This window comes from Helianthus annuus, chromosome 10 (assembly GCF_002127325.2).
Source record: "Helianthus annuus cultivar XRQ/B chromosome 10, HanXRQr2.0-SUNRISE, whole genome shotgun sequence".
NCBI lineage: Eukaryota > Viridiplantae > Streptophyta > Magnoliopsida > Asterales > Asteraceae > Helianthus > Helianthus annuus.
In genome coordinates, this window is record NC_035442.2 from 5,031,270 (window position 1) to 5,055,711 (window position 24,442).

Genomic DNA, 24,442 nt, shown 5'->3' on the forward strand with positions numbered 1-24,442 from the left:
TTTGCTTTTGATACTTTTGGTTTTCTGGCGTCAAACGCTGTGGACCTACTTAGTCGAGTTCAAAGGGTCATGCATAGTAATGTTATGACCCCCAGATCTATGGACGTAGTTTTTAAAAGGCTTAGTTTTGCTATTCATAAAGGGGTAGCGGCGCTGCTTATTGCCTATTTACCAACTATCTCGATGTAAATTCATAATAATTAAGTACACTAACTATCTAATATAGTTTTTTTTGAGTAAATTAGCCAAATCCCAAGCCCAGTTACAAGAATCACATTGTGTTAAAAAGATAAATGTAGGTAACTAGGTACGCAAAAGTCCGATAAATAAGTATCTTTTTTTAACGGCAAATGTTACACTTACTCTACTTACACCAATAATGTAAGACTAAATGTAAGAACAAATGCGTTGGTTGGTTTATAACTGATATTAAAAATACCGACGTGACAATGATAAGGATTTATCGCGATGTTTTCCGGTGTATGCCTAACTTTTATGAAGTGGTTATTATTTTATTACTATAAAAATAAAAATCACAATATTACATGACAATTAAATAAACACATTTCAACTACAACAAGTTATAACAAAACTAAGTTATAAAAACCTGGATTTTTAACAAAGTAAAAGGAGAAAAGTGTTTATTTTATAAGGTGGTTATTATTTCATTATTATAAAAATAAAAATCACAATATTACATGACAATTAAATAGACACATATCAAATACAACAAATTATAACAAAAAAAAAGTTATAAAAAAACTGGATTTAGAACAAAGAAAAAGAGGGATACTTTGCACAAGAACAACCTTATTTATGCCTTTTCTTCAGCTGCATACAGAGCCTTGATTTCTTCCACATCATCATAGCTTCCCAAGAATATTGGAGATCTTTCATGTATCTTCTTGGGGACCAAATCAAGAGCCTATGAATCAAATATGTTGTTATAAGTTTATGTGAGCCAAGTGTTAAAAAAAAAAAAAAAAAAAAAAAAAACCGGGTTGACCCGTTACCATGAAAGACAACCCGAATATAGAAATTACCCGTTCTTTCCCGGTAAACGACTGTCCTCCCGCTTGTTCCATCAAGAATGACATAGGGAAGACTTCATAGAGAACCCTGTTTTTATATAGAGTGGCAACACAAACCGATTTAGGGGTGTGCATGGGTTGGGTCGATGATGCGCTATAACCGAACCCTTAACGGATGTTTCGGTTTTTAGATTTTTATAACTGATTGGTTTCAGTTATTAAAAAGATGGTTCCGGATGTGGGTGGATTAAGTTTAATTACATAGTTAGTCCCTGTGGTTTGCACAAAGTAACATACTTAGGTACTAATAGTTTAAAATCACATTCTAGGGTATTAACTTTTCATTTTGTAACGTTTGGAGGTATGAACATTATTTGTAGGTTTAAAATCACATTCTGTTAGCACCTAAGTATGTTATTTTGTGCAAACCACAGGGACTAACTATGTTAATACCCAAGAAGTTAATACCTCCAAACGTTACAAAATGAAAAGTTAATACCCTAGAAGGTGATTTTAAACTATTAGTACCTAAGTATGTTATTTTGTGCAAACCACAGGGACCAACTATGTAATTAACTCTAAAAAATTATGACAGCTTTTTTCGATATAAAACATATTATTTATAAATAAAACAAATATGAATATTGGTTTTATTTTCGGTACAGTTTGGTTAAGTTAATTCAGTTATTTATACACACAATCATTATAAAGTAATTAAGAGAATATCTTAAATGTTCTAGTAATTGTACCTTAGTTTTCCATTCGGGCTTTTCTTATCGGCAGGGTACAAAAACACACCCCCGTAAAGTAAGGTACGATGAACATCGGCAACCATACTGTAACAGATAGTAAGAAACCAGGATTTAAGAAACATTAAATAAAATTAAAAGAAAAAACAAAACAAAACTGTTGTTCCTCAAAAGGACTTGAAAAATCATTAAAGAAAGGGTTATTAGATTTTATCACCCCTAACTATTGGTTATTGGTCGCTGTCACCCCCAACTATCACTTTGACGTCCGCCACACCCAACTTAACACTTAATGTGTTCTGTCACCACGTCGTTAACTGATTACTAGCTTTTGATCCTGTTACTACACATTTGGGGTGTCCTAAGATCCCTAAAATCTTCGTAAGATCCCTATGACACTCCCAAAAGTATAGTAACATGATCAAAAGTTAGTGATCAGTTAACGATGTGGTGATAGAACACGCTAAGTGTTAAGTTGGGGGTGACGGGCGTCAAAGTGATAGTTGGGGGTGGCAGCGGCCAATAGCCAATAGTTGGGGGTGACGGGCGTCAAAGTGATAGTTGGGGGTGGCAGCGGCCAATAGCCAATAGTTGGGGGTGATAAAATCCAATAACCCTTAAAGAAATGATCATTCAATTAAGTCAATATTTTTACAGGTTTCTCAGTCAAAGTTAGCGAAAATAATCGATTTCTAAACGCGTACAATGGTTTTAGTACCGATTTTGAAAGTTCATTGACCGAATTAGATATGAAGTCAATGTATGTGGTTATTTTATGACATTTTTCCATTAAAATTATGAAAAATAATAAGCAAGTACCTTCCAATATATCTTAGAGATTTTGCAGGTGAACCATCCTTCGGGAACTTGCATTTTTCGACAAACCTGAAATACAAATTTGTGAGAAAAAATACGGATCATAAAGACACATAACGTAGTTAACATACTTTGCAGTAGGACCATCCCAGTTCTTAGCATTTCCTTCATTAACCGAATAAATCTTTCCTTTCTTTGGAATCTGTATATAGGAAGGTGTTAGGTGCAAAAAAAGTAAGCATAAATTCTTCTATTATTCAATAATATATGTAACACATCTATATATACACTTTTAAATTTCATAAGTATCTACCCCTTCAAGACACAAAAAAAAAAAAAAAAAAAAAAAAATCATATGTACCCTTTGATGGTAGATAAAAGAGTAAATTACAAAAATCGTCCTTAATGTATGTCACTTATTGCAAATTGTGTCCTTTATCTTCAATAATTACAGAAAACGTACTCGATGTTTGCAAACCCTTGCAAGTTATGTCCTTTAGCCCTAACTCAGTTAATTTTTGTGGTTAAATCTGACCAAATGAACCCTACATGAGGGTATTTTTGTGGTTAAATCTGACCAAATGGACCCCACATGAGAGTAAAATGACCAAAATACCCTCATGTGGGGTCCATTTGGTCAGATTTAACCACAAAAAATTAACTGAGTTAGGGCTAAAGGACATAACTTGCAAAGGTTTGCAAACATCGAGTACGTTTTCTATAATTATTGAAGATAAAGGACACAGTTTGCAATAAGTGACATACATAAAGGACGATTTTTGTAATTTACTCTAAATAAAATCAGTAACTTTTAATAGTATGTACACAAAGGTTAAAAGAATGACTCGCCTTAATGTCAGGGTGGGTGAGTATAAACTCCCCTAAAGACGGATCAAGAGTAAATCCATTCACACCCGATCCAGTGCTCAACACAAGCTGAAAATAAATTAAAAAAATTAGATTCTAGTCAACAATCACATTAGTTCAAAAACTTCACATAGCATTTGTTAAACAAGTTATTTCCTAACCAAGCGAAAAAGAAAACGGGTCAAACGGGTCGATTTTTACCCAAAGGTTTTTTAACGCATATAACCTTCTAAATCGTTGTATTCATAAAATCATTGTATTAATGAATATAGTATAACTTCTACACATATTTTACACATAACATTTTTCTTGTTGACCCGTACGGGTCCAACGGGCCGTACCCAAGTTTTTTACCCAATGGTCAAACGGGTCAAACGGGTCGATTTTTACCCAATGGTCAAACGGGTCAAACGGGCCGTACCAAAGTTTTACCACCCATGGCCCGTCCCACCATTTTTCACTTCTAGAGACGAGGTTATTCTCACCGTGCAAGAGCTACCGTACATGCAGTATCCAGCGGCCACCATATTCTTTCCGGGCTGAAGAACATCTTCTAAACGGGCCGCACCAGCGTCTTTTATCATGTAAATCCCAAAAATCTAGACGAAAGAAATTCAATTCATCACATCGCAAAATCAAGATATCTTGAAGAGTTTTCGGTAGAAGTAAATGAATTTATAAAATATATAAAAATAAATATTAAATTAGTTTAGATGGGCGTCGGTTGTCATACAGTTCCTATGGAAACACCACAGTCGATGTTGGAAGATCCATCCAACGGGTCGAAAACAACACAATACCTGCATAATTTGCGTAAAATTTCTTGATTAATAAAGCTTATAGAAAATAAATAATAAAAGAGACAAAATATAAAATAGGACTCTCGGTCTCACTTTCCACGCTTGGATGGTTCTACGATTATCGCTTCCTCGTCCTCTTCGGAAACAAGTATGCACTGGAAAAGGAGCGATTAAAAAACGGTTAACAAGAAGAAAACAGTAAAAATATGAAGTTAAAGAATATTAATGAACACTCACTGTTCTGCCACTGCTGACCAAAGCCTTCACAAAAACTTCATTCGACAAAACATCCAGTTTCTTCTGTTCTTCTCCCTAAAGCAAAAAAAAAGGCACTGATTAGTCGAAACTGGTCAAAATTAGGCTCTAGTTGCAACGGGTCATTTCTTTGGTACAAGTTGAAACAAGCCAGGCTGATTTGGATTGACCCGCAAATACCCTTTGTGCAACTTTTATAACTAACTACTGTGTTGAATTGTTGATTATGGTTATGATATCATCATCATCATACTCAGTAAATCCCACCAATAGCAAAGCAAAGGTAGGGTCTGAGAAGGGTAAGATGTAGACAGCCTTACCTCTACCCCATAGGAATAGAGAGGCTGCTTCCAGTGAGACCCCCGGCTCGATAGTAGTTTTGCATCACGCCTTGGACATAAGGCACATAACACTCAACAATCGGGACAAAGACCGATTAGTGCATGTACCCTTTTGTCTTTCAGCTATCAACGCCACCATGCATGATTAACCGTCCTCAGCATTTAACGTTATTTTCACGAAATTAGTAAAATAACGTTAAAATCTATGGATGACAATGATTCGAGAGGTTGTATTGTATGCGTTAAAAATATGCTTTGTCAACTTTCAAGCAATTTCTCCTGCTTGACCCATTTGAGCCGTTGGCATATTATCTAATGTTTTTTAATTGACCCGTTCGAGATTACAGATAACCCAAATCGACCACCTCTAAAGGAGTATTCTACAATTAACTTGCCTGCACATTGGTCTCCCCAGCAAGTCCAATGAGTTTTGCCAAACCTGCCTGCACAAGCAAACTTTAAATTATAAGAACAGTTTACTTAACATTCTTAAAGTCCGATAGAACAGAGGAAAACAGGGCTTTTTACATAAAACATGTATAACTTGGGCAATGAATGCAGTCATACGGGCTGGGGCCCACAAACAGCGGACCGAAAGGTCTCCAGTCTCGACAGGCCGGATCATGTGACAAACCGTCATAAGTCCAAGCACGTAAACAAGCCAAGCCGAGTTTGAGCTCAACTTGTTTGACTCACGAGAGCTCGAGCTTGATCTCGGCTCGTTTCAAGCTCTATTAACTGTTAAGCGAAACCGAACCGAAAACCGATGAAACTGAACCGAATTAACCGAAAGTTTGTTATCGATTATTTTTTGTGCCATTGGTTAACCGAAAGTAACCGAACCGACTCATTTATTTTCATGTATTTCTAGCTTTTATACCTTCAATTTATGTATTTCATGTTTTATACTCTCGTTTCATGTATTTATACCTCCATTAAATGTATTTCTAAGCAAAAAGTTTTAGCCCTTGTTTGATTTTGTTATTAACCGAAATAAACCGAACCGCACTTAAGACCAACAAATTAACCGAACCGATTAACCGATGACTTCAGTTACGCTTACGGTTAATGCTAATAACCGAACCGAACCGTGCACACCCTGCTATTTCTTAAGCTAGAGCTCAGTTTGTGAGTAGACTCATTTATTATCTATTAATTAATTTATATAAGAATATACTCCAAATATATATACACACTTTATTATAATCATAGGATGTGTTAAAATGAGAACCACCTTATGTTGTGAGAATTAGGCCATCCAAAAGGTTTTTCTGATTTTTTTTCTCAAAACTCATAAAAAATCACTTGTTTCAGCAAAAAAAAAAATAAAAAATAGAAAAAATGCCGCATACTTACATAAGGCGTAAAAAAAATATTTATCTTCGTACAAAATTTACACCAGCGCGTAAAAAAAACTTGCATCAGTCAAAATTACTGACTCTCAACAATTTTTTTTATTTTTTTACAGACGTGTTTATAATATTTTCATCTACGTTTGTGTAAAAAAAAAAAATTAACCCAACTCGCGCGGAAAGAAGGAGTTCTCACGGTTCTCACAACTCCTTATGATTCTCATTTGAACCGAGCCCTATAGTTTGAATTCAGAATCAAGTCCAATAACAAAACGATGAAAACATCAATCGCTTGTAAATCAAAACACAAGCAAGCAATTAAACAGTCTAACCTTATTAACAGCAGCACAAACAAACTTGCAACCAAGAACAATGTGACTAAGCAAAATACTGAAATCACCACGCGACTCCGGATACTTTGACTGCTCGTTCAACACGAACCTCGTGATCGTCATCAAATCCGTATGCATAGCATCCGCAGCGTGATCCATCGTTCAATAACAAACAAACCAAGCAACCTAACTGTATGTATATGTATGTATGTATGTATGTATTTTTTTTTATATAATAATTAGAGGAGGAGATTGAATTTGATCGGTGGACAAAATCACGCAATTCAAGGGATATATGGGAATCGGAGATGATGAGGTTTATCTGATTGTCAGTGGAAGGTCAGATGACACGTGGCAGAGGGTGTCAACGTACAGTACAAGCAGCTTCTTGTTCGGCTATGGCGTCTAGTTCAAGTTAGGACAATTTGCATTTTTGAATTTTTGGATTTTTGGATGAATAATTTTTTTTTTTTTTTTTTTTTTTTTGTTTTTAGTCCTTCTACTTTGGAAAATATGATAATTCGGTAGGGGTGGTTGCTGAACCATACCACATAGTTTCGGTAATAACAAAAGCTGCAAAGGAGACAGCAGCGATACTACTGGAAAGGGCAGTTTCAATATTGGCCATACGCAATCCTTTGTGTAGACGTTGAGGCGGGCGGACGTTGAGATGGAATAGACCTGCCAATATGGTCACTAGAGAACTTGAATACGGTGACAAAGTCAATCAATCATACCTTGTGTAATCTCATTCATAGCCTAGTTATTGGTAAGGTTTGGGAAGGGTGGAATGTAGGCAAGTTTTACCTCTATCCTGAAGAATAGAGAGATTGCTTCTAGTAAGACCCCCAGGTCTAAAATCATGTCCAGACAAAAGAGTCAAATAAAAACAGAAACATACATGTAACCAGATAAAATCATATCCATACAAAAGAGTTAAATAAAAACAGAAAAAGAGATATAACCACATAAATGGTACTAAATATATTTTTACTAAGCTACCAAGAAAAAAATGGTAAAAACATATAATAGGAACAAATAACACTTCAAATAGACATATATGCCATTTGTAATATTCCTAGGCCACCAAACTAATATGCTGACAAAGTGAGAGGTGTAAGTAAGCTAAGCTTGTGTTTAATTAGGCTTGAACTCATGTTGTTTAACTTAGTGGCTTAAATTTTGCTTTGGCTTGCTTTGAGCTTTATTAAAGTTCTGGCTTAATTCGTCAATAGTTTTTCAATTCTTTAACTTTTTGTTTACTTGTTAATTAATTCATATACAGTTATATAATTTTTATATATTTTTTTATTATACCTTTTATATATACATAATATATTAACAAAATTTTATATTTATTATAATAGTGCAAGAAATTGTAACCACGTGGACTCAAATGGTATGATAAAAGAAAAGTTAGGGGTTTCATGTCAACCACAAAGACGCAAATTATACTTTACTCTATAAAAATTATATATAAAATGCTCATTAAGCCTCGCGAGCTAGCTCAAGCTTGATAAGCAAAGCTTGGGCTCATAATTGTTTATTGAACAAGCTTATTTTTAGGCTCGAGTTCGTTTGAGCTAGGTTAGGTTTAAATTTTTAGCACCCGATCTTAAGTAACTTACGGGCGGCTTAACTCATTTATACCTCTAAAAATGAGTCACATTTTAATATTTTATAAAATAAGGGTTTTTTAGGGTTATATATATTGTTATATGGAAAGATACTAACAAGTGGTTAGTATACAAATAAAGTAAGAAAATATATGATAGGAAAAAAACTTATTGTAGCTATTTATTAGGAGTTGAAAGAAATTCAAAGTAATAAATATAGCATTTATAAAAAAGGATTAAGGTCTTCAAACTAATTAAAATATTTTGATTTTAAAGAATTTGATAGACATGTTATTCCAAAGATTTAATGAACTTTGATAAATTCTTCTTTCCATTAAGTCTCCTGCTGCAATTATAATTAAATAACGTAGCTATTACATACATGTGACATGCAAATAAATTATAGGCTACGGTACGATTGATGGTTTATTAGCAAAGATAAATTCTTTAGAAACATTTAGGTTTGAAGGTTTTGGGTTAAAGTCACACAGTCGACAAGGTTAAAGAAAATTTACTGTTTTAAACAAATAGATAAATAAATTATAGGCCACGATGGATCAAAATACACAAGCCAAATCTCTCTTCCCTTTGCGTAGGCACATTTTATCACAACCCATCCACACCAATAAATTTTAGGCTAGTTTGGTTAATTTCGGTTCAGTTATGGTTACATATATCCACAAAATCAAATTAACCAAACTTTAATTAACATAATAGTTATACATAAGCAGTGGCGGATCTAGAAAACTTTCATAGGGGTAACGTCTTAAAAGAAAGGGGTAACGAAATCGAAAAAACGTTAAAAAATGTCAAATTTTTCCAAAATTTACACTACCGCCGGATCGCCAAGGGGTAGCGGAGGCTACCCCTTCTAATATATTACATCCGCCCCTGTACATAAGTTATTTACACTTAACAATTATGCCGCTAAACTTTTTTAAATGTTTTAAACTAGTAGACGTAATGAAACCACGCGTTGCGACGGGGGTGTTGGTATTCTGAACATTATTTAAAAATTGAAATTGTAACGTTGATTAAAACAAACATGTCGCAGATGCAAATTTAGAATTTATAAAATATCAAATTTTAGAATTTGTAAGAGGAAAACAAAAACAAAACAAATAAAAGAAATCTCGAAGCAATTTTGACGGCTTGTACGTTTGTGTTTCAATAACTTGTATATCATTATGCTCAACTCGGTTTTGATTAAAATCTACATGGAAACATAGATAAAAATAAGCATGGTGGTACCACTTTAACAGAAGATGATTGAAATATTTAACAAAGTTGATGAGGCTATATAGTAATTATTCAAAAATTTAAAACTATGTAGCCAGACCAAAGTATAAAAATTTTGTGATCAATTCCCGGGTTTGGGCACATACCCGGGTACCACCGGGTTTTGAGTATTTGGGTATTGCCAATATCTAGTTCGGGTTCGGTTTAGGTATTGGTCTGGAAATCCATACTCAGATTCAAGCACTTAGCTAAAATATCATACCAGAACCCTACTCTACATTAGATTCAGGTTTAAAATACCCAATTTTTTTAATACCCGGGTTTGGGTTTTTTATGTACATGTATATATATGGGTCAAGTCTGTATATGCTTGCATGCTTGTATATGTGTAGGACATGATCCTTATCCGTTACCGTTAACATGACGTGTCTCATATTAAAAAATTTAGTATACCCATTTAGTTGGTTAAATTTAGACCTACTTTTCTTTTCTTTTTTATGTTTATGCATTTCAAAAGTCAAAAGAAAAAGTGGAAGCCAGAACATACAATGTTGATCTTCGTAAAACCAACTCACCATTCAATTGCCTACCAAATATAATGATATAAAAAGTCGGTGGGTTTTTATTCGAGTAAAGTTTACTTTAACATAAATTTATTGTTTACACAAATTTTTACTAGCTTATTGTCCACAATATAGAGAAAATTATTTAGTTTATATGTGTAATAAAATATAAATAGGTTTTAACATATAAAATACTTTTAACGTAACAAGTGAAAGACACTAAGATGACCGTTGGAGAAGATCGTGGGATATGTCAAGACACTAAGCCTCTTATGGGTCAAAGGGAGGTCGAAACACGCTGGCCTTAACTGGAAAATTCGGCGCGAATTCAACTTGCATCTGGTGGGATGGTAATCTAATTGAATGTAATAGTCTCTATATGTTTGGTGTATGTTTTTTGGTGACACTGTGTAAACATCCAGGCTAGTAACCTCTTTAGCCGATTGGCGAGTAATAAAATGTTTTGTTAGTTGTTAAAAAAACGTAATAAATGAAGGAGAGAATTTTTTCCCCTACTATTTAAGAATGATGTTTAATTGCAAATTGTAAAAAAAATCGTGATTTTACAGTATTAGAGTAATTATTGTAGGATAACTATAATTATAATTATGTAATTTTGTAGAGTAATTATATATAATTACTCTACAAAATTACATAATTATAATTATAGTTATCCTACAATAATTACTCTACTAATGTAAAATCACAATTTTTTAATTATGCGACTAAAATATGTGCTTAATAAGTAGGAAAATTTTTCAAAAAAAAAAAAATTCTCCTTCACTTCTTACGTTAAGATTATTTTATATGCTAAGACTTATTTGTACAATAACTTAACCCTGATTCTAATTTGGGTAAAGTTTATTGTTCTTGTTCCTGGGTTAATCCATATATGTTAAACCATAGTGAGCTAATCAAGATGGAATTTGGATTTGTAATAGCATTGAATTAATCTTGTGCTAAAACTCAAAAAGTAAGCCCAGTCGGTGGTTAATTGAACCGAACAAAATTAGGGGTGTTCAACAAACTCGTGGCTCACAGCTTGCTCGAAAAAAGCTAGGCTCGAAATTGGCTCGGTTGTAAACAAACCAGCTCAGCTCGGCTCGTTTGTAAACGAGCCGAGCTCGAGCTTGGCCTGGCTCGGCTCGGCTCGTGAGCCGACTCGATAAGGTTTACATCCTTCATATTTTTGTCTCACGTCGTTTATAAGACAAAAACTAAGGGAGTATATCCCCTATAATAGAAGGTAGAGACAATGTATAAAGTGAGTTAACTATTTATACTTGCATATTTAGCCATTTGGTTAAATTAAATTGCAATTATGACCCTTAGTCTATGAAGAGATTCATTTAATTTTGGGGCTTTTTAAGTAGTAAATTTTGCGGTTCTTTGTTAGTTCGAGCTAGATCGAGCCGAGCCGAGTTAGCTCGAATTTTAATCGAGTCGAGCTTGAGCCTCAAATTTTAGCTCGATTTGAAATTCAAGCTCGAGCCAAGCCAACTCGAATTGAGTTCGAGCCGAGCTCGAGCTGGGTCGATTTAGTCTCGTGTACAGCCCTAAACAGAATAATTGATTAATCAAAACTATTCGTTTTTTAAATCCCATAACCAAAAATTTTGATTTTAGTTAGGGATACAAATAGAAGTAAATTGTCCCATGCACACCCTAATCGCTAAAATATTGTATTAGTTATGTTTTATCGTTAATGTTTCACTTTCTATGCTATTGTTCTTTTCACTCATGAGCAATTTTTTACTCGACCATGTTTTCTTTTGTTTCCACGACAGGTTCTCAAATGAATTACGAGAATATGTGAGGACAGTAAAACCACACAGGGGCGAAGGATAAGAGGGGCGGCCCGAATTTTTCGCTCAGTAGTGTTATATATGTAGTTTTCGTATAGAAATTTGTGGGTATATACGTTTTCGCCCCCCAGTTCTATAGAAATTTTTGGGTATATACGTTTTCGCCCCCCCAACCGAAAAATTCAAGCTTCGCCACTGAAACCACAAATTAGAACATGGATAAAGTTTAACGTACTAAATAGTATGTATATCAAAATATTTAATTTTGAACTTATGTAAGGATTTGAAAATTGGTTAAAGAGACTTCAACTTTCATTAATAATACTTTGGTCATTATTTCATGTGACATGTCACCCTTAGCTAAATTGAGGTGTTACAAAGTATGTAACACATAATAACAATGATAACTTGTGTGAAGATAATGCTAAGTATTGAACCTTTTTTTCCCATTAAGTTGCCTCAAATATACATCTAGTAATCAAACAAATGCAAAATGAGGAAGATAATTAAGTATGCGAAATCATTCTCCATGAACGAGGGGGTTACGAGCAAGGGCCAAGGAGTGTGAGAGAGGAGGTAATAGCCAGGAAGACTTCGTAGCTTCAACTGCATTTAATACTTAGGGGCTGTTTGTTTAGCTCTTAATAATTCAGACATCTTACTGGTTCAACACTTAATGGTTCAGACTGTTTGTTTCACGAGCAGATGTCTGAATGGTTCAGATAGTTGCCTCTGAATGGTTAATCATTTTACAAGTCTGAATTGTTAAGACCTCTAATCTGAATTTGTCAGACATTCGCTTCTGAACGGTTAAGCATTATACCGACTCTTAATGATTCAGACTTCTTACTGGTTCAGCACTTAATTATTCAGATCTGTTACTGGTTCAACACTTAACCATTCAGAAGTTGACAAACAGGCTCTTACATTCGTAAATGGATATTAAACAGGTTGATCAGATACACCGATTTTAAGTGTATCCAGCCATCCGGGTTTTGGTTAATATTTATTTTTAACACAAATAAATACATCGATTTTGTGTGTTTGAGTTCACATATTCAATTAGTCAACTCGAAATCAACATGATTAACAGCCTACTTTTATGCTCAAAATTTTAGAGATGGAACTTCATTAATAATCAAATACCTTATAAAACAGTTTAAATATTAAATAACGTTAATTTAATGAAGATACTAAAAAGGTGATGGCATTCTTGTACTTGTACTTGTTGGAGAAATAGCCAATTTTAAATCGTTTTAAAATTATGATATGTATGTGATGTGAACATTGTGAAGGATAACTTTGAAAATTTTAATTTATATTTTATTAAGTTGACAATAAGGTTGTAGTGACATGAATTTGTTCTTATTTATTATTGACATGTAATTTTTATTTTGTCATGTTTAGTTTTATTTTCTTTTATTTTCATGTAATTTTTATTTTGTCATTTTATTTTCTTTAGTGTTCGATGATTGTCATTAAGGGCAGTCGTCGAAGAAATGAACTTAATATTAATATATTATAGTCATCGTCAACATAAATAACGAGTTAATAAAAACGTTTAAACGGCTATAAAGTTTTTATGTTTGCTACAGTAAGAAAATATTTTTAATAGAAACTAAGTTTTCTAATAATCTATTCTATACTATATAATAAAAGAAAGCTGTTTTGTGGACACTTGTCATTCTTTCATTTAATTGATTAAAATTATTAATAATACTAATAATAATAATATTTAATCTAAATTAATACAAATTTTTATTATTAATAATATTTAATCAAATCTAAAATCTAATCTAATACAAATTTTTATTATCAATAATATTTAATCAAATCTAATAAAAATTCATACGAATTCCAAAGTTGATATTAACTTTCAAATAATTAAAAAAATCACCTAACATCACAAATGTTTCTGTTAAATTCAATTAATTAATTTGTTCAACAATCACTGTTATTTTTATGATTCAGTACGGTTAACCGATTTATCATCATACAACCTCCCACCTATTCAATCATATGGTTTTTCAATCTTATATTAACTAAATAAATAAAGATTAATATTCAATCTTATCCTACTTTAAATATAAAAAAAAATCCGTTAGTTCAGATTAATATTCAATCTTATCCTACTTTAAATATAAAAAAATCCGTTAGTTTTTTTAAATATATTTTTTTATTATTTGGTATATAAAATCATATTTATTCAACTCATGTAATACACGAGAGTTTTTAAAAATATAACTTTTTTTATTATTTGGTAAACAATATTACATTTATTCAACCCGTGTAATACAATGGTTTTAAAGATATTTTTTTTTTATTATTTGGTATATAATATTACATTTATTCAACACGTACAATACATATGGTTCTTATAGATATAACTTATTTTATTATTTAATATATAAAATTACATTTCTTCAACCCGTGCAATAAAGTAGGCTTTTAAAAAGATAATGTTTTATTATTTGGTATATAAAATTCATTTATTCAACCCGTGTAATACACGGGGTTATAATCAAGTTATTTCATATATAAAGAAGCAATGTGCATCATTAGTTGTACATTATGCTTTGGGTATTTAAAAATAAAAATAAAACAACCTTGATTTTTTAGGTTTAACCCAAAGGTTTTTACTTTTTGCAATTTTAACTAATTTGTTTTTTTAACTTTAACCAAAAACTTTTCATTATTTGCAATTTAACTTCACAACTTTTGTCACTCATACTTTTCATCTTTCGCAAATTTTCATTTCACGTATAGTTCTAAATTTTTCGAGTTAATACGACGCAACGTGCATGTGTAGTTCAACGTTTTTACCTCTATTTTCTCATGTTTGACAGGTTCGTCGCAACACGCATACCCTAGGTTGAGTCAGTGTTGGTGGTCGATGACGGTTGTGTGACATTAGTACTATTTGACACCGTTTTACGACCCGTCGCAATGCGGGGTGTGCTTTAGGGGGTTTTCAAAGAAAAAATGGTTATGCATACGGTTGTCGTAACGTTGGGAGTTTTCCAAAAAATAATTGATTTTTTTTACTTTTCAACCAAAAGTATTTCATAAATTACTTTTAACCCAAAACTAATTGTTTTTATTACTTCTAACCCAAAACTTTTTGCCTTATGCAATCTATCCACATAACTTTTTTTACTTTCAACTTTGTTCATTTATACTTTTAATTTTCCGCAAATTTTTTGCTTTATGCTTGGTTCTAAATTTTGTGACTTAACACATCGCAACGTGCGTCTTTGGTTTAACGTTTTTACGTTTCGTTCTAATTTTTGCGAGTTAACACGACGCAATGTGCGTGTGTGGGTGAACGTTTTTACATCGTCTGTTTTTCCCCCGTTTGACAGGTTTAACATAACGTGTGGGTCCTAGATCGACTTAATTATAACTAAATAATGTCCGCCGCAATGCAGCGGGTCGCAATCCTAGTTTTACTAAATTATTAAAAAAAAATTGACAGAGAAAATCATTGAACTTTCAGTATGTGTTCCAATATTATGAAATTTTTGTTATAAATGTTTAGAATGAAGTGATCTAACTGCATATATATGTATCTTGGTTGTTTTTAATGATCTTTTACCGGTTGAGTTAACATTCTACAATTATGAATTTTGATTATTATTTGGTGAAATTTTTTCTTTAGATAAAAAAAAAATTAATAGCTGAATAGAAAACAAGATCCATAGGTTTCATTTAGATAAGTTAACTAGGTTAGAACCCCGTGTATTACACGGGCTGATTAAATATATTTTTATATAATAAAAAAGTTACATCTTTAACTACCCGTGTATAACATGAGTTGAATAAGCACGTGTACTACACGACTTGAATAAATATAATGTAATCAGTTAATACACACAATCGTCAAAATACGTTTTTGGTAAAAAGAACTTTGATATACTATTTACATATTAGAACATTTTACCCTGTTTTTTTTTTTTTATTTTTCTATTATTAGGTTATAAACCTGTGTATTACAAAAGTCCATTAAATTCACTTATTTCTTCTTTACCCATTGCTTTGTACCTAAATATTAGTTTTTATTCTTCCCTACTTAATACATGTTATCTCAATTAAGTAATCAAAACTAAAGAGGAAAACAACTACAAAAAATGATATGTACTTTTCAATTTAAATTCACATACAGAACTAACATGAGGCTATCAACCTGCAAATATGGCTTGTTTGGCATTTAGTCAGCGAAACGTGGGCTGGATCTCTCCTCCGAGTGGATTTGATAGCTCAGAATGAAAAGGGGTTTGCTCCATGTGAATGGCCCCATAAATTTAAGAGATCTAATTGTGTTTGGACTACATCTCCGGTGAAAACAGAGGCAATTTTGCTTGGGTTTCAGGCGTTTTGCGTTTGCACCACATCCCGATTCCATTTTGCGAGTCAGTTGATGTCGGTCATCAAACGATAGTGGGATCCTCACATGTTAGGCATGTGAGGGAAATAAACTGAGATAATTAACTTGGTTAGTCATAAAGGATTAAACCAGCAACAAAAATAAACTTAAACGATGTTTTTAGCAAGTTTTAAACATTAAGGCTGGAACCTGCAAGTTTGAGTAAACATAAAGAAAGTTTTGTGAAATTTACTCGCAAAATAATAACCTAAAGATAAGTATAAAGATTATATTAGAAGATAAATATAAATACAGAGATATAGTTATAGATAAACATCGACTTAAAATATGAGATAACTTGATAAATTATTTTAAAACTTGTAATTTTTAAGATAAAAATAAATATAAATATATGACAAGAAAACTAAAAAATAGATGTCTCTCGTATCGACACGTGTCCATTAATTGGTTTCTTTTATTAAAAGTTGAGTGATTTTTCCATATAAAAAAAAATTCATAACTTCAGTGAAACTTTTAAAAAACTTATTTACTATCTTATCTTCTTTAATGCATTTAGATCAAGTTCTTTGTATATTTTAGTAACTACTTGCGCACCTATAGGTGCACAAAAACCCAAAACCAGGGAGTTTACCACAAATGTATAACTAGGGTAAATATTTTTAGGGTAAAACCTGTACCCGAACCTAGTTATTTAATACCTGATTCTGATACCCCAACCAAGGTATACCCAATATCGGGTTATCATTAGGCCATGTGTAGTCATAAAGCTCTTTTAGGGGCGTTATGCGACATGTGGCATGCCACGTCAGCAAGGGGCTTTATGGGGCGTTATGCAATTTGAGGCCGTAGTCATAAAGCCCCTTTGTCATCATTACTCAATTAATTTAATTTTCATTTTTTTAAATAATTTATAAGTTTTATAAAATAAAAAAACATTACATTAAATAAAAAACACTACATTAAAATTAAAAAAAAAGTTACACAAAAAAAAAAAATTACACCTAAAAAATAAATTTATTCTTCGGTTTCATCTTCGTTTTCTCCTTCTTCCTCTTCGTTTTCTCCAGCATCCAAACCTACGTCTTCAAAGTTCCCGTCTTCGAATTCCTCAACCACTTCTTCCTCGGAATCTTCGTCGTGATCACTGTTGAATCGAATTGGGCGAATCACCCAAGCATGCTCAACCAAATCCGCCTTCAACGTGTTATGTATTTCTCTAGATCGCAGTAGTTGAGCATTTGCGAGTCTCTCTTCCATTGTTGCTTGGGTTACTTCGACCAAATCTTCGGGAATATAGTTTTGGCATATCGCTCTTCCATCATCCTCAATGATCATATTATGCAAAATGATGCAAGCATACATGGCCATTCGTATTTTATCCTTTTGCCACATGCGACAAGGATTTCTGATAAAATGCCATCGTTGCTGTAGAACCCCAAAACACCTCTCGATGTCCTTTCTCGAAGACTCTTGTAATTTTTTAAAATACTTTCTTTTTTCATCGAAAGTTTCAGAAAACGTTTTAACAATAATCGAATACTCAGGGTAGATACCATCGGCCAAGTAGTAGCCATGCTCGTAATCGTTCCCGTTTGCATGAAAACCGGCCTTTGGTATAGTTCCAGAAATGTAGCCCTCTATTAATGGTGAAGCCTCTAACGTATTAATATCGTTAAAACACCCGGCTACACCAAAGAAGGCCGACCAAACCCAAAGGTCTTATGACGCAACACCTTGTAATACCAAAGTTGGCCCTTTTTGATCACCCCGTGTATGTTGACCTCGCCATGCGGTTGGACAATTATACCAACGCCATTGACGACAATCCAAGCTACCAATCATGCCGGGTATTCCATGCTTTTCTAGATGTACCTCATATATTTTTTGAAGGTCGTTCCAAGTGGGGTTTCTCAAATAACGTTTTCCATATAACTGGCATATTCCTAAAATATAATTTAATATACAAAAGTTTTACTAATAAGCTACTAAAAAATAAATATATAAAAGTAAATAAATAAAAGACAATAAAAATTACCATAGCAAAAATGTTCCAAGCAATCTCGGGTTGTTTTCTCCGCCATCTTCAAATACTCGTCGTTGATGTCGTACGTGTTTCCGTATGATAATACGCGTAAGGCGGATGTGACCTTTTGAATTGAGGTGAAGCCTAGATATCCTCGTGCGTCCATTCTTTGCTTAAAGAAATCATACCTATTTTCCAAGTCATTATTAATGCGCAAAAATAACCTTTGGCTCATCCGAAAACGTCGTCTAAAAACATTCGGTCCGTGAACCGGTGTCGCATCAAAATAGTCTTTCATCAAACGCTCGTTCGCGGCTTCATGATCTCGCAAGATATAGGTGCGTCGCAAGATGGGTCGTGGAGGGGGAGTAGGCCGAATGTGCTCAAATGCTTGTAGCACAAAAGTACATGCACTCGTAACCGCTTCTTCCTCGGCCGCGTCTTCGTCGGGCGAAAAAAATTTTCGGTGAATTTCGGTGAAAGAGTCTTCCGACGGGGAACCCATTTTTTTTATAAGGTGAGACTAGCTTTTTTAAAAATATATAGAGAATGAGAATGAGAATGTATTGAGTTGTAAAAAAATGGAAGAATAGGAGGGTATTTATAGTGTGAAAAGTTTAAAAAATTGATTTTTTTTTTAACATATGACCGTTGTTAAAAGGTCAAAAAATACAAATCACCAAGTCTTCGCGCCGCTATAATTATCACGCCTTTTCTTTTTTTTTGGGCATAGCGCCCAACGTTTTGGTGTTGATGGCGCCATGTTGGCGCTATGGCTTATCTTCGCGCCCCACTACGTTCAACCTTATAGTGTTGCTAGCTGTTTTTTGACAGCTATAACGCCCAAACTAGCATTTTTATTTTTTTCGACCATTTTAACCCTTTTTTTTGTTAGTACGGATAAGTAGCGAATGTTTTGATTAAATCACAACATTCAAACGCTCTCAGTTCTTGAACCGCACAAAAAAACACTCTCAAACACTAAAAAATCAATAAAGTTTGTTGTCATTTTTATTAGAGTAAATTACTTCTTGAGTTTTAACCACTTGAGTCGAAAAAAATTAACGCCTTAAATACCTAAATCCCATTTAATAACATTTTGAGTCAAATTTTTAATTTGTTAGAATTCTTTTGTTAACTCTTGTCAAATGACCAATATACCCTCATTTTATTAGGATTATTTTGTTAGCTCTTGTCAAAAAACTAAAATACCCTCGTTTAATAAAATAAAATAAACCCACCTTATCTTATCTCCCTTTCTCTCCTTTACACAAAGTCATTCCCTCTCTAACTCCACTACCACCATAAATCACCGTCACCGTTACGATCACCACCATAATACCTTATCACTGCCATCGCCACCACAACCGTAGATATGTAATCCACAAACTAACAACCTTAAAATCTTCAAAATTTTCAAAACCCCTTACCAGAGTACATAAAAGAGTAAATAACAAAAATGGTCCATTATGTATGTCACTTATTGCAAATTGTGTCCTTTATCTTCAATAATTACAGAAAACATACTCCATGTTTGCAAACTCTTGCAAGTTATGTCCTTTAGTCCTGTGTCATGTCCGCCTAAATACACAAATTTCTTCGCGAGTTCTGGAAGGTTCCGGAACACTAAAGATGCATCTAGGGCTGCCCGGAAGTTTCCGAAATAACCTACAAGTTGTTGGAACATCTTAGCACCATCGGAAGACTCTAGATCAACCAAGAACACTCTAGAATGACCATGAAAACACTTAGAAGTCATGGATATTATGAAGGAACTCTCTAGAATTCAGCTCATAAATATCCTAGATATTTGTATGGAATTCTCTAGTTAAGAATTCTCTAGAACTAGTATGACTAGTATAAATAGGTGATGAAGGTCTCATTTTGAGATCACCCCACATAACCCCTCATAACTCATTCATAACTCAACTTCTTGTAAACACTTTGTACTTGTAACATTGTTCAAGTAATACATAACCATCTCTGTTGTAGTATTGCACTACAAAATCATACTTGTGATCCTCACAAATAAAGACTTCCGCTGTTATACATAACCAAATCCATCCAAAAGGCTAAATTTAGAAGTATTCTAAGTGTCGCACGAGAGTTCAAGAATAACTCCGTGACACCTAACTCAGTTAAATTTTTGTGGTTAAATCTGACCCAATGGACCCCACATGAGGGTATTTTGGTCATTTTACTCTCACGTGGGGTCCATTTGATCAGAATTAACCACAAAAATACCCTCATGTGGGCTCCATTTGGTTAGATTTAACCACAAAAATTAACTGAGTTAGGGCTAAAGGACATAACTTGCAAGGGTGTGAAAACATCGAGTACGTTTTTGGTATTGCTTTGACTTGGAATATCTTCCTAGATTTCATTGTTTTGTACTAGGTATATGTTCACTGACTCTGCATCAGCTTGAAAACCTTATCAATTTATCATTTCAAAAACTTGGATCATTTATGTGACAGTTCCTGTTCAGCTTCAATATTTTTAGCTAACTTCATGCGAGACATAATTACATATTTTTACCATAATATCTGACAAGTTTTGTATAATAACACAACGAGATCCCAGTATGACAGATCATTAGAATTTCAAGCAAATGGCGCCCCGCCATGGCGGACATATGACATCTATGAAAATGAAATAAAAACACACAGGTGTTCTGATTTAAGACAAAAAAATGGGCAGTCAGAAATACCAACAATGGTGCGATTTTGAAGACCAGGTTAGAAGCTCAATGTTGCCACTTGGACAACTTTTTCAACAAAGAGAAGTGAATGACTGCTAAGGTCATTGTAGATCTAGGAAAGGTTGCAGATATACAACATGTTATAGTCTTGCATCCTACATGTGTCACTTTAGATGATATTAAGGGTACGTTCCTGTTCAAGAAGTTTTATCATAATACTTTGTTCTTGAAAAAGTTTCATGCTTTACTTTTTTATAGGAAAAACTTATCAAAAGGCCAAACTTTTGGATCATAAATTGCTTAGCAATTTTGTGTTTTTTGTTTGACTGACATGATTCTTATAGGCTTAAGGTTCCAGTGGCGATACTAGGGGCTGAATTTGACATAATATCTCCTCCATAAATAGGTAAACAGTTTGATTCTGCATTGCTAGCCAAACCTGAGGAAACAATGATGTGGTATATGTTTGTGGAGGTGAAGAACCTCATTGCAAGTTGAACATGTTTTCCGTTAGCTAAAACATCCACCTTTCCAAATTTTCATGGATTCTAGGTTCGTTACTTATTCTGGATGCTTTTAGCCCATTTGTACAAGCCCTCTGTATAAGCTAAGGTTAACTCATAGATTTTGCCATGATTTTATGGACTCTCTTTAACTATCTAGCTATCTAAACTGTTTTTTGTGTAAAAGGAGAATTATGGTAAAAAAAATGGCAGAATCCTCCCTTTTGGGGAGAGTATATGTTGTACACCACGTCACTACATTTGTTGACCCTGAATCCTTGGTATATATTTGCCGTTTGTTGTATTAAATTATTAATAAACCTACTTTGTAGAAGTACTTTTGTTGCAAATAACTTGGATTTCATTTGATCTTGAACTCATTTTCATTTTGTGCATGTTGAGTTAATAAGAACCTTGAGTACACAAATACCCAGTCGCACCGCGACGGCTCAACTTCTAGTTATCACAAAGAAGAAAATTAAAACATAATTAAATTATTAACGTTGATATATAAATTCCATTCATGTTTAGTTCTGAAAAAAAGAACGTTAAAACACATTTTAGTCCTAATAATATGTTTAAAACTACAAAGTGCATATTTAAGTTTATAGTGGCTACATCCTCTGTTCTACCTCTCTACTTGATTCTTGGAAAAACTAATGAGTTCTTCCTCACTTCAAAGGTTAAGTTTGATTGTATTGTATTTCTTTGTTTTACAAATTCATTAATTTGTATTGTTGATTCTTCTTCTTAGGTAGAGGATCCTGTACATTAATCTAAAAGTGTGAGAAAGGTGAGAAATATTGTGCTGATGACATGTGTCCTCATTCTAAATTAATTCAAAAGGGTAAACAAGTAATTTTCTTATTGATTTAATTAATTGATAATCTTCCATAACCGTCACCCTTAATTATAGGAATACGAATTAAGAATTAATCTACGAATTTATGTCATCTCGTTCAGAACTGTATAGTGTTATATATTTTTATATAGTGTTATATAGTGTTACATAGTGTTATATAGTGTTACATAGTGTTATATGGTGTTTTTTTGGTGTTATATAGTGTTATATGATGGATGTATAGTGTTATATAGTGCTATATGGTGTTATATGTATTATATGGTGTTATATGGTGTTATATAGTGAAATTTAGAGTTATATAGTGTTATAGTGTTATATTTGTGTGATAGCATGTCTATGATAGATGTACAGTGTTATATAGTGTTATATGGTGTTACATAGTGTTATACGATCTTATATGGTGTTATATGATGGATGTATAGTGTTATATATTTCTTATAGCAGTTACATATTTCTGGATTTTTTAGAATGTTTGAATTTTAAAATAAGTTGAAAATTGAAACGCTAGAATTTAGGAGATGTTATCTAATTTGAAACATATACAAAGACACTATTACCCCTACAATTTTCAAATCGTTCCAAATAATTAAAACACAATTTATAATTTGGTCCCTATTGATCTCAACCATTAGATCAAAGATCTAATGGTTTAAAACACTTCTCACTTTTGAATTAATGTATATTATCCTTACCCCTTCTTCTTAAACACATTTGCAGATTTTAGTGCCTTCTACCTCTGTTCTTGATTCCTTGAAATATTTGATCAGTTCTTCATCACTTCAGAGGTAAAGTTTGTCTTCTTGATTGTATTGAATTTCTTCTTTTTTTCTTTTTGTAATTTCGTTAATTGTTTCTTCTTAATCAAATTTGCAGTTTTTAGCGGTTACTTACCTCTGTTCTTGATTGCTAAAATGGACAACGTTGAAGATTTTTAGATGTGTCCACCTCGAGTTAAGTGTCCATGAAGTCGTATTTGATTAGAGCTCTTAATAGGTTGATTATGTACCATCGGGTTTTTCTGCTTAAATACTACGGGTTCCTAGATGAAAAGGAGGATACCATCTTCGAATTACTTGGCTCTAAGGCATGGGAGTTCGAACCATATTTTACACCCATAAATGAAAAAGACGTAAGTGAGTTTTGTTCTTTATTTTATTAATTAATGTATATATAAGAGACATAGATTTACATAACTCAATTTATATCTACATAATAGGTACCAACCTCACTCTACAGAAGTATCTTAATGAGATAGCTGAGACGGGCAATTTCGGTGCCTTGAATGGTGAAACATACGATTCGTACCAGAACTTGATGAAATTAAACTTGTTTGACATCGTACATACATATACTCTCTTCGCAAATTCTCTTATTGAGAAACATATCAATTCACCACAATATGAGATGCAATTTCTAAAGGCACAAAGAATGTATGAAGAGCATTTGCAAGAAGTCAAAGACCTCATTGGAATGACAAATCTACAACTACCATACGACAGGAAAGTCGTAGAAGAGACGAGAGAACGCTTATACGTATTGAAAAGTCGGGTTGCCGAGGCCACTATACCAGAGCTTCATAACATGAGTTTAGAGCAAGATTAGATGAAAGTTGCAGCAGTTGTACGGGAGAAGGATGATCTATGTAAATTTTGGAATCGAGACATAAGAACCAAGACGGCACAACTAAAGAGCACATCAAACGATCTGTATCTTTCACTATTACTTATGCATGCACTTTCACTTAAGTCTACCATTGACCTTAAGACTTGCATTGAGGAAACCTACAAAAATGTGGTATGCGATTGCAAGAAACTAAAGGATGTCGAGGAGACACAACTATATGGTATGTGTTTATTTAAGGGTGTGATGTGAAGAGACACAACTATTAAGTTAGCCTAAGGTACCCCAAGTTACTTTTTAGAGGTTATATAATTTATTTGTATATAACCCTATTTTATAACAATAATAATAACATCTTACTATTACTCAGAAGTGGAAGCGTGTAACACAAAAACAGATAATTTTAGTGATATTTGCAACCCCATAATTTACCTCACAGGACAATTTTACCTACAATTTACATCAAAACAAGTCATGAGAATTAAGCTAAGTAACTTTTGATCACATTTTGTTACGTTCCAAAGAAAACCTGTCGTGAAACTTGAAAAAATTACCAGTCAAGCTGCTTGTTTTTTTTTCCGGT

The 24,442-nt window shown here is 33.2% G+C and overlaps 1 protein-coding gene and 1 long non-coding RNA gene across 2 annotated transcripts; one reads left to right on the top strand and one right to left on the bottom strand.

Moving 5' to 3' along the window:
- Window positions 1-630: 630 nt before the first annotated feature.
- On the bottom strand, window positions 631-6,960 carry LOC110883860 (fructose-1,6-bisphosphatase, cytosolic). The gene is made up of 12 exons (XM_022131513.2): window positions 6,544-6,960; window positions 5,255-5,302; window positions 4,501-4,575; window positions 4,357-4,418; window positions 4,197-4,263; window positions 3,949-4,062; window positions 3,446-3,532; window positions 2,728-2,798; window positions 2,600-2,665; window positions 1,781-1,867; window positions 1,044-1,119; window positions 631-925 (listed from the first exon to the last, which is right to left on the bottom strand). The coding sequence occupies exons 1-12, from the start codon at window positions 6,700-6,702 to the stop codon at window positions 815-817; spliced, it is 1,023 nt and encodes a 340-aa protein (XP_021987205.1). The 5' UTR covers window positions 6,703-6,960; the 3' UTR covers window positions 631-814.
- A 15,991-nt stretch (window positions 6,961-22,951) lies between these two features.
- On the top strand, window positions 22,952-24,231 carry LOC110880619. Its single transcript, XR_002559392.1, has 3 exons — window positions 22,952-23,024; window positions 23,113-23,368; window positions 23,456-24,231. It is a non-coding gene; the product is annotated as an uncharacterized LOC110880619 (long non-coding RNA).
- The last annotated feature ends 211 nt before the right edge of the window (window positions 24,232-24,442 follow it).

Bases quoted from the DNA above. Each gene is read 5' to 3' on its own strand.
- LOC110883860 (XM_022131513.2), bottom strand. From the start codon at position 6,702: ATGGATCACGCTGCGGATGCTATGCATACGGATTTGATGACGATCACG. The intron at 2,666-2,727 runs GTATGTTAACTA...TTTGTATTTCAG, and splicing joins TGGGATGGTCCTACTGCAAA to GTTTGTCGAAAAATGCAAGT. The intron at 1,868-2,599 runs GTACTTGCTTAT...TATCTGTTACAG, and splicing joins TCTCTAAGATATATTGGAAG to TATGGTTGCCGATGTTCATC.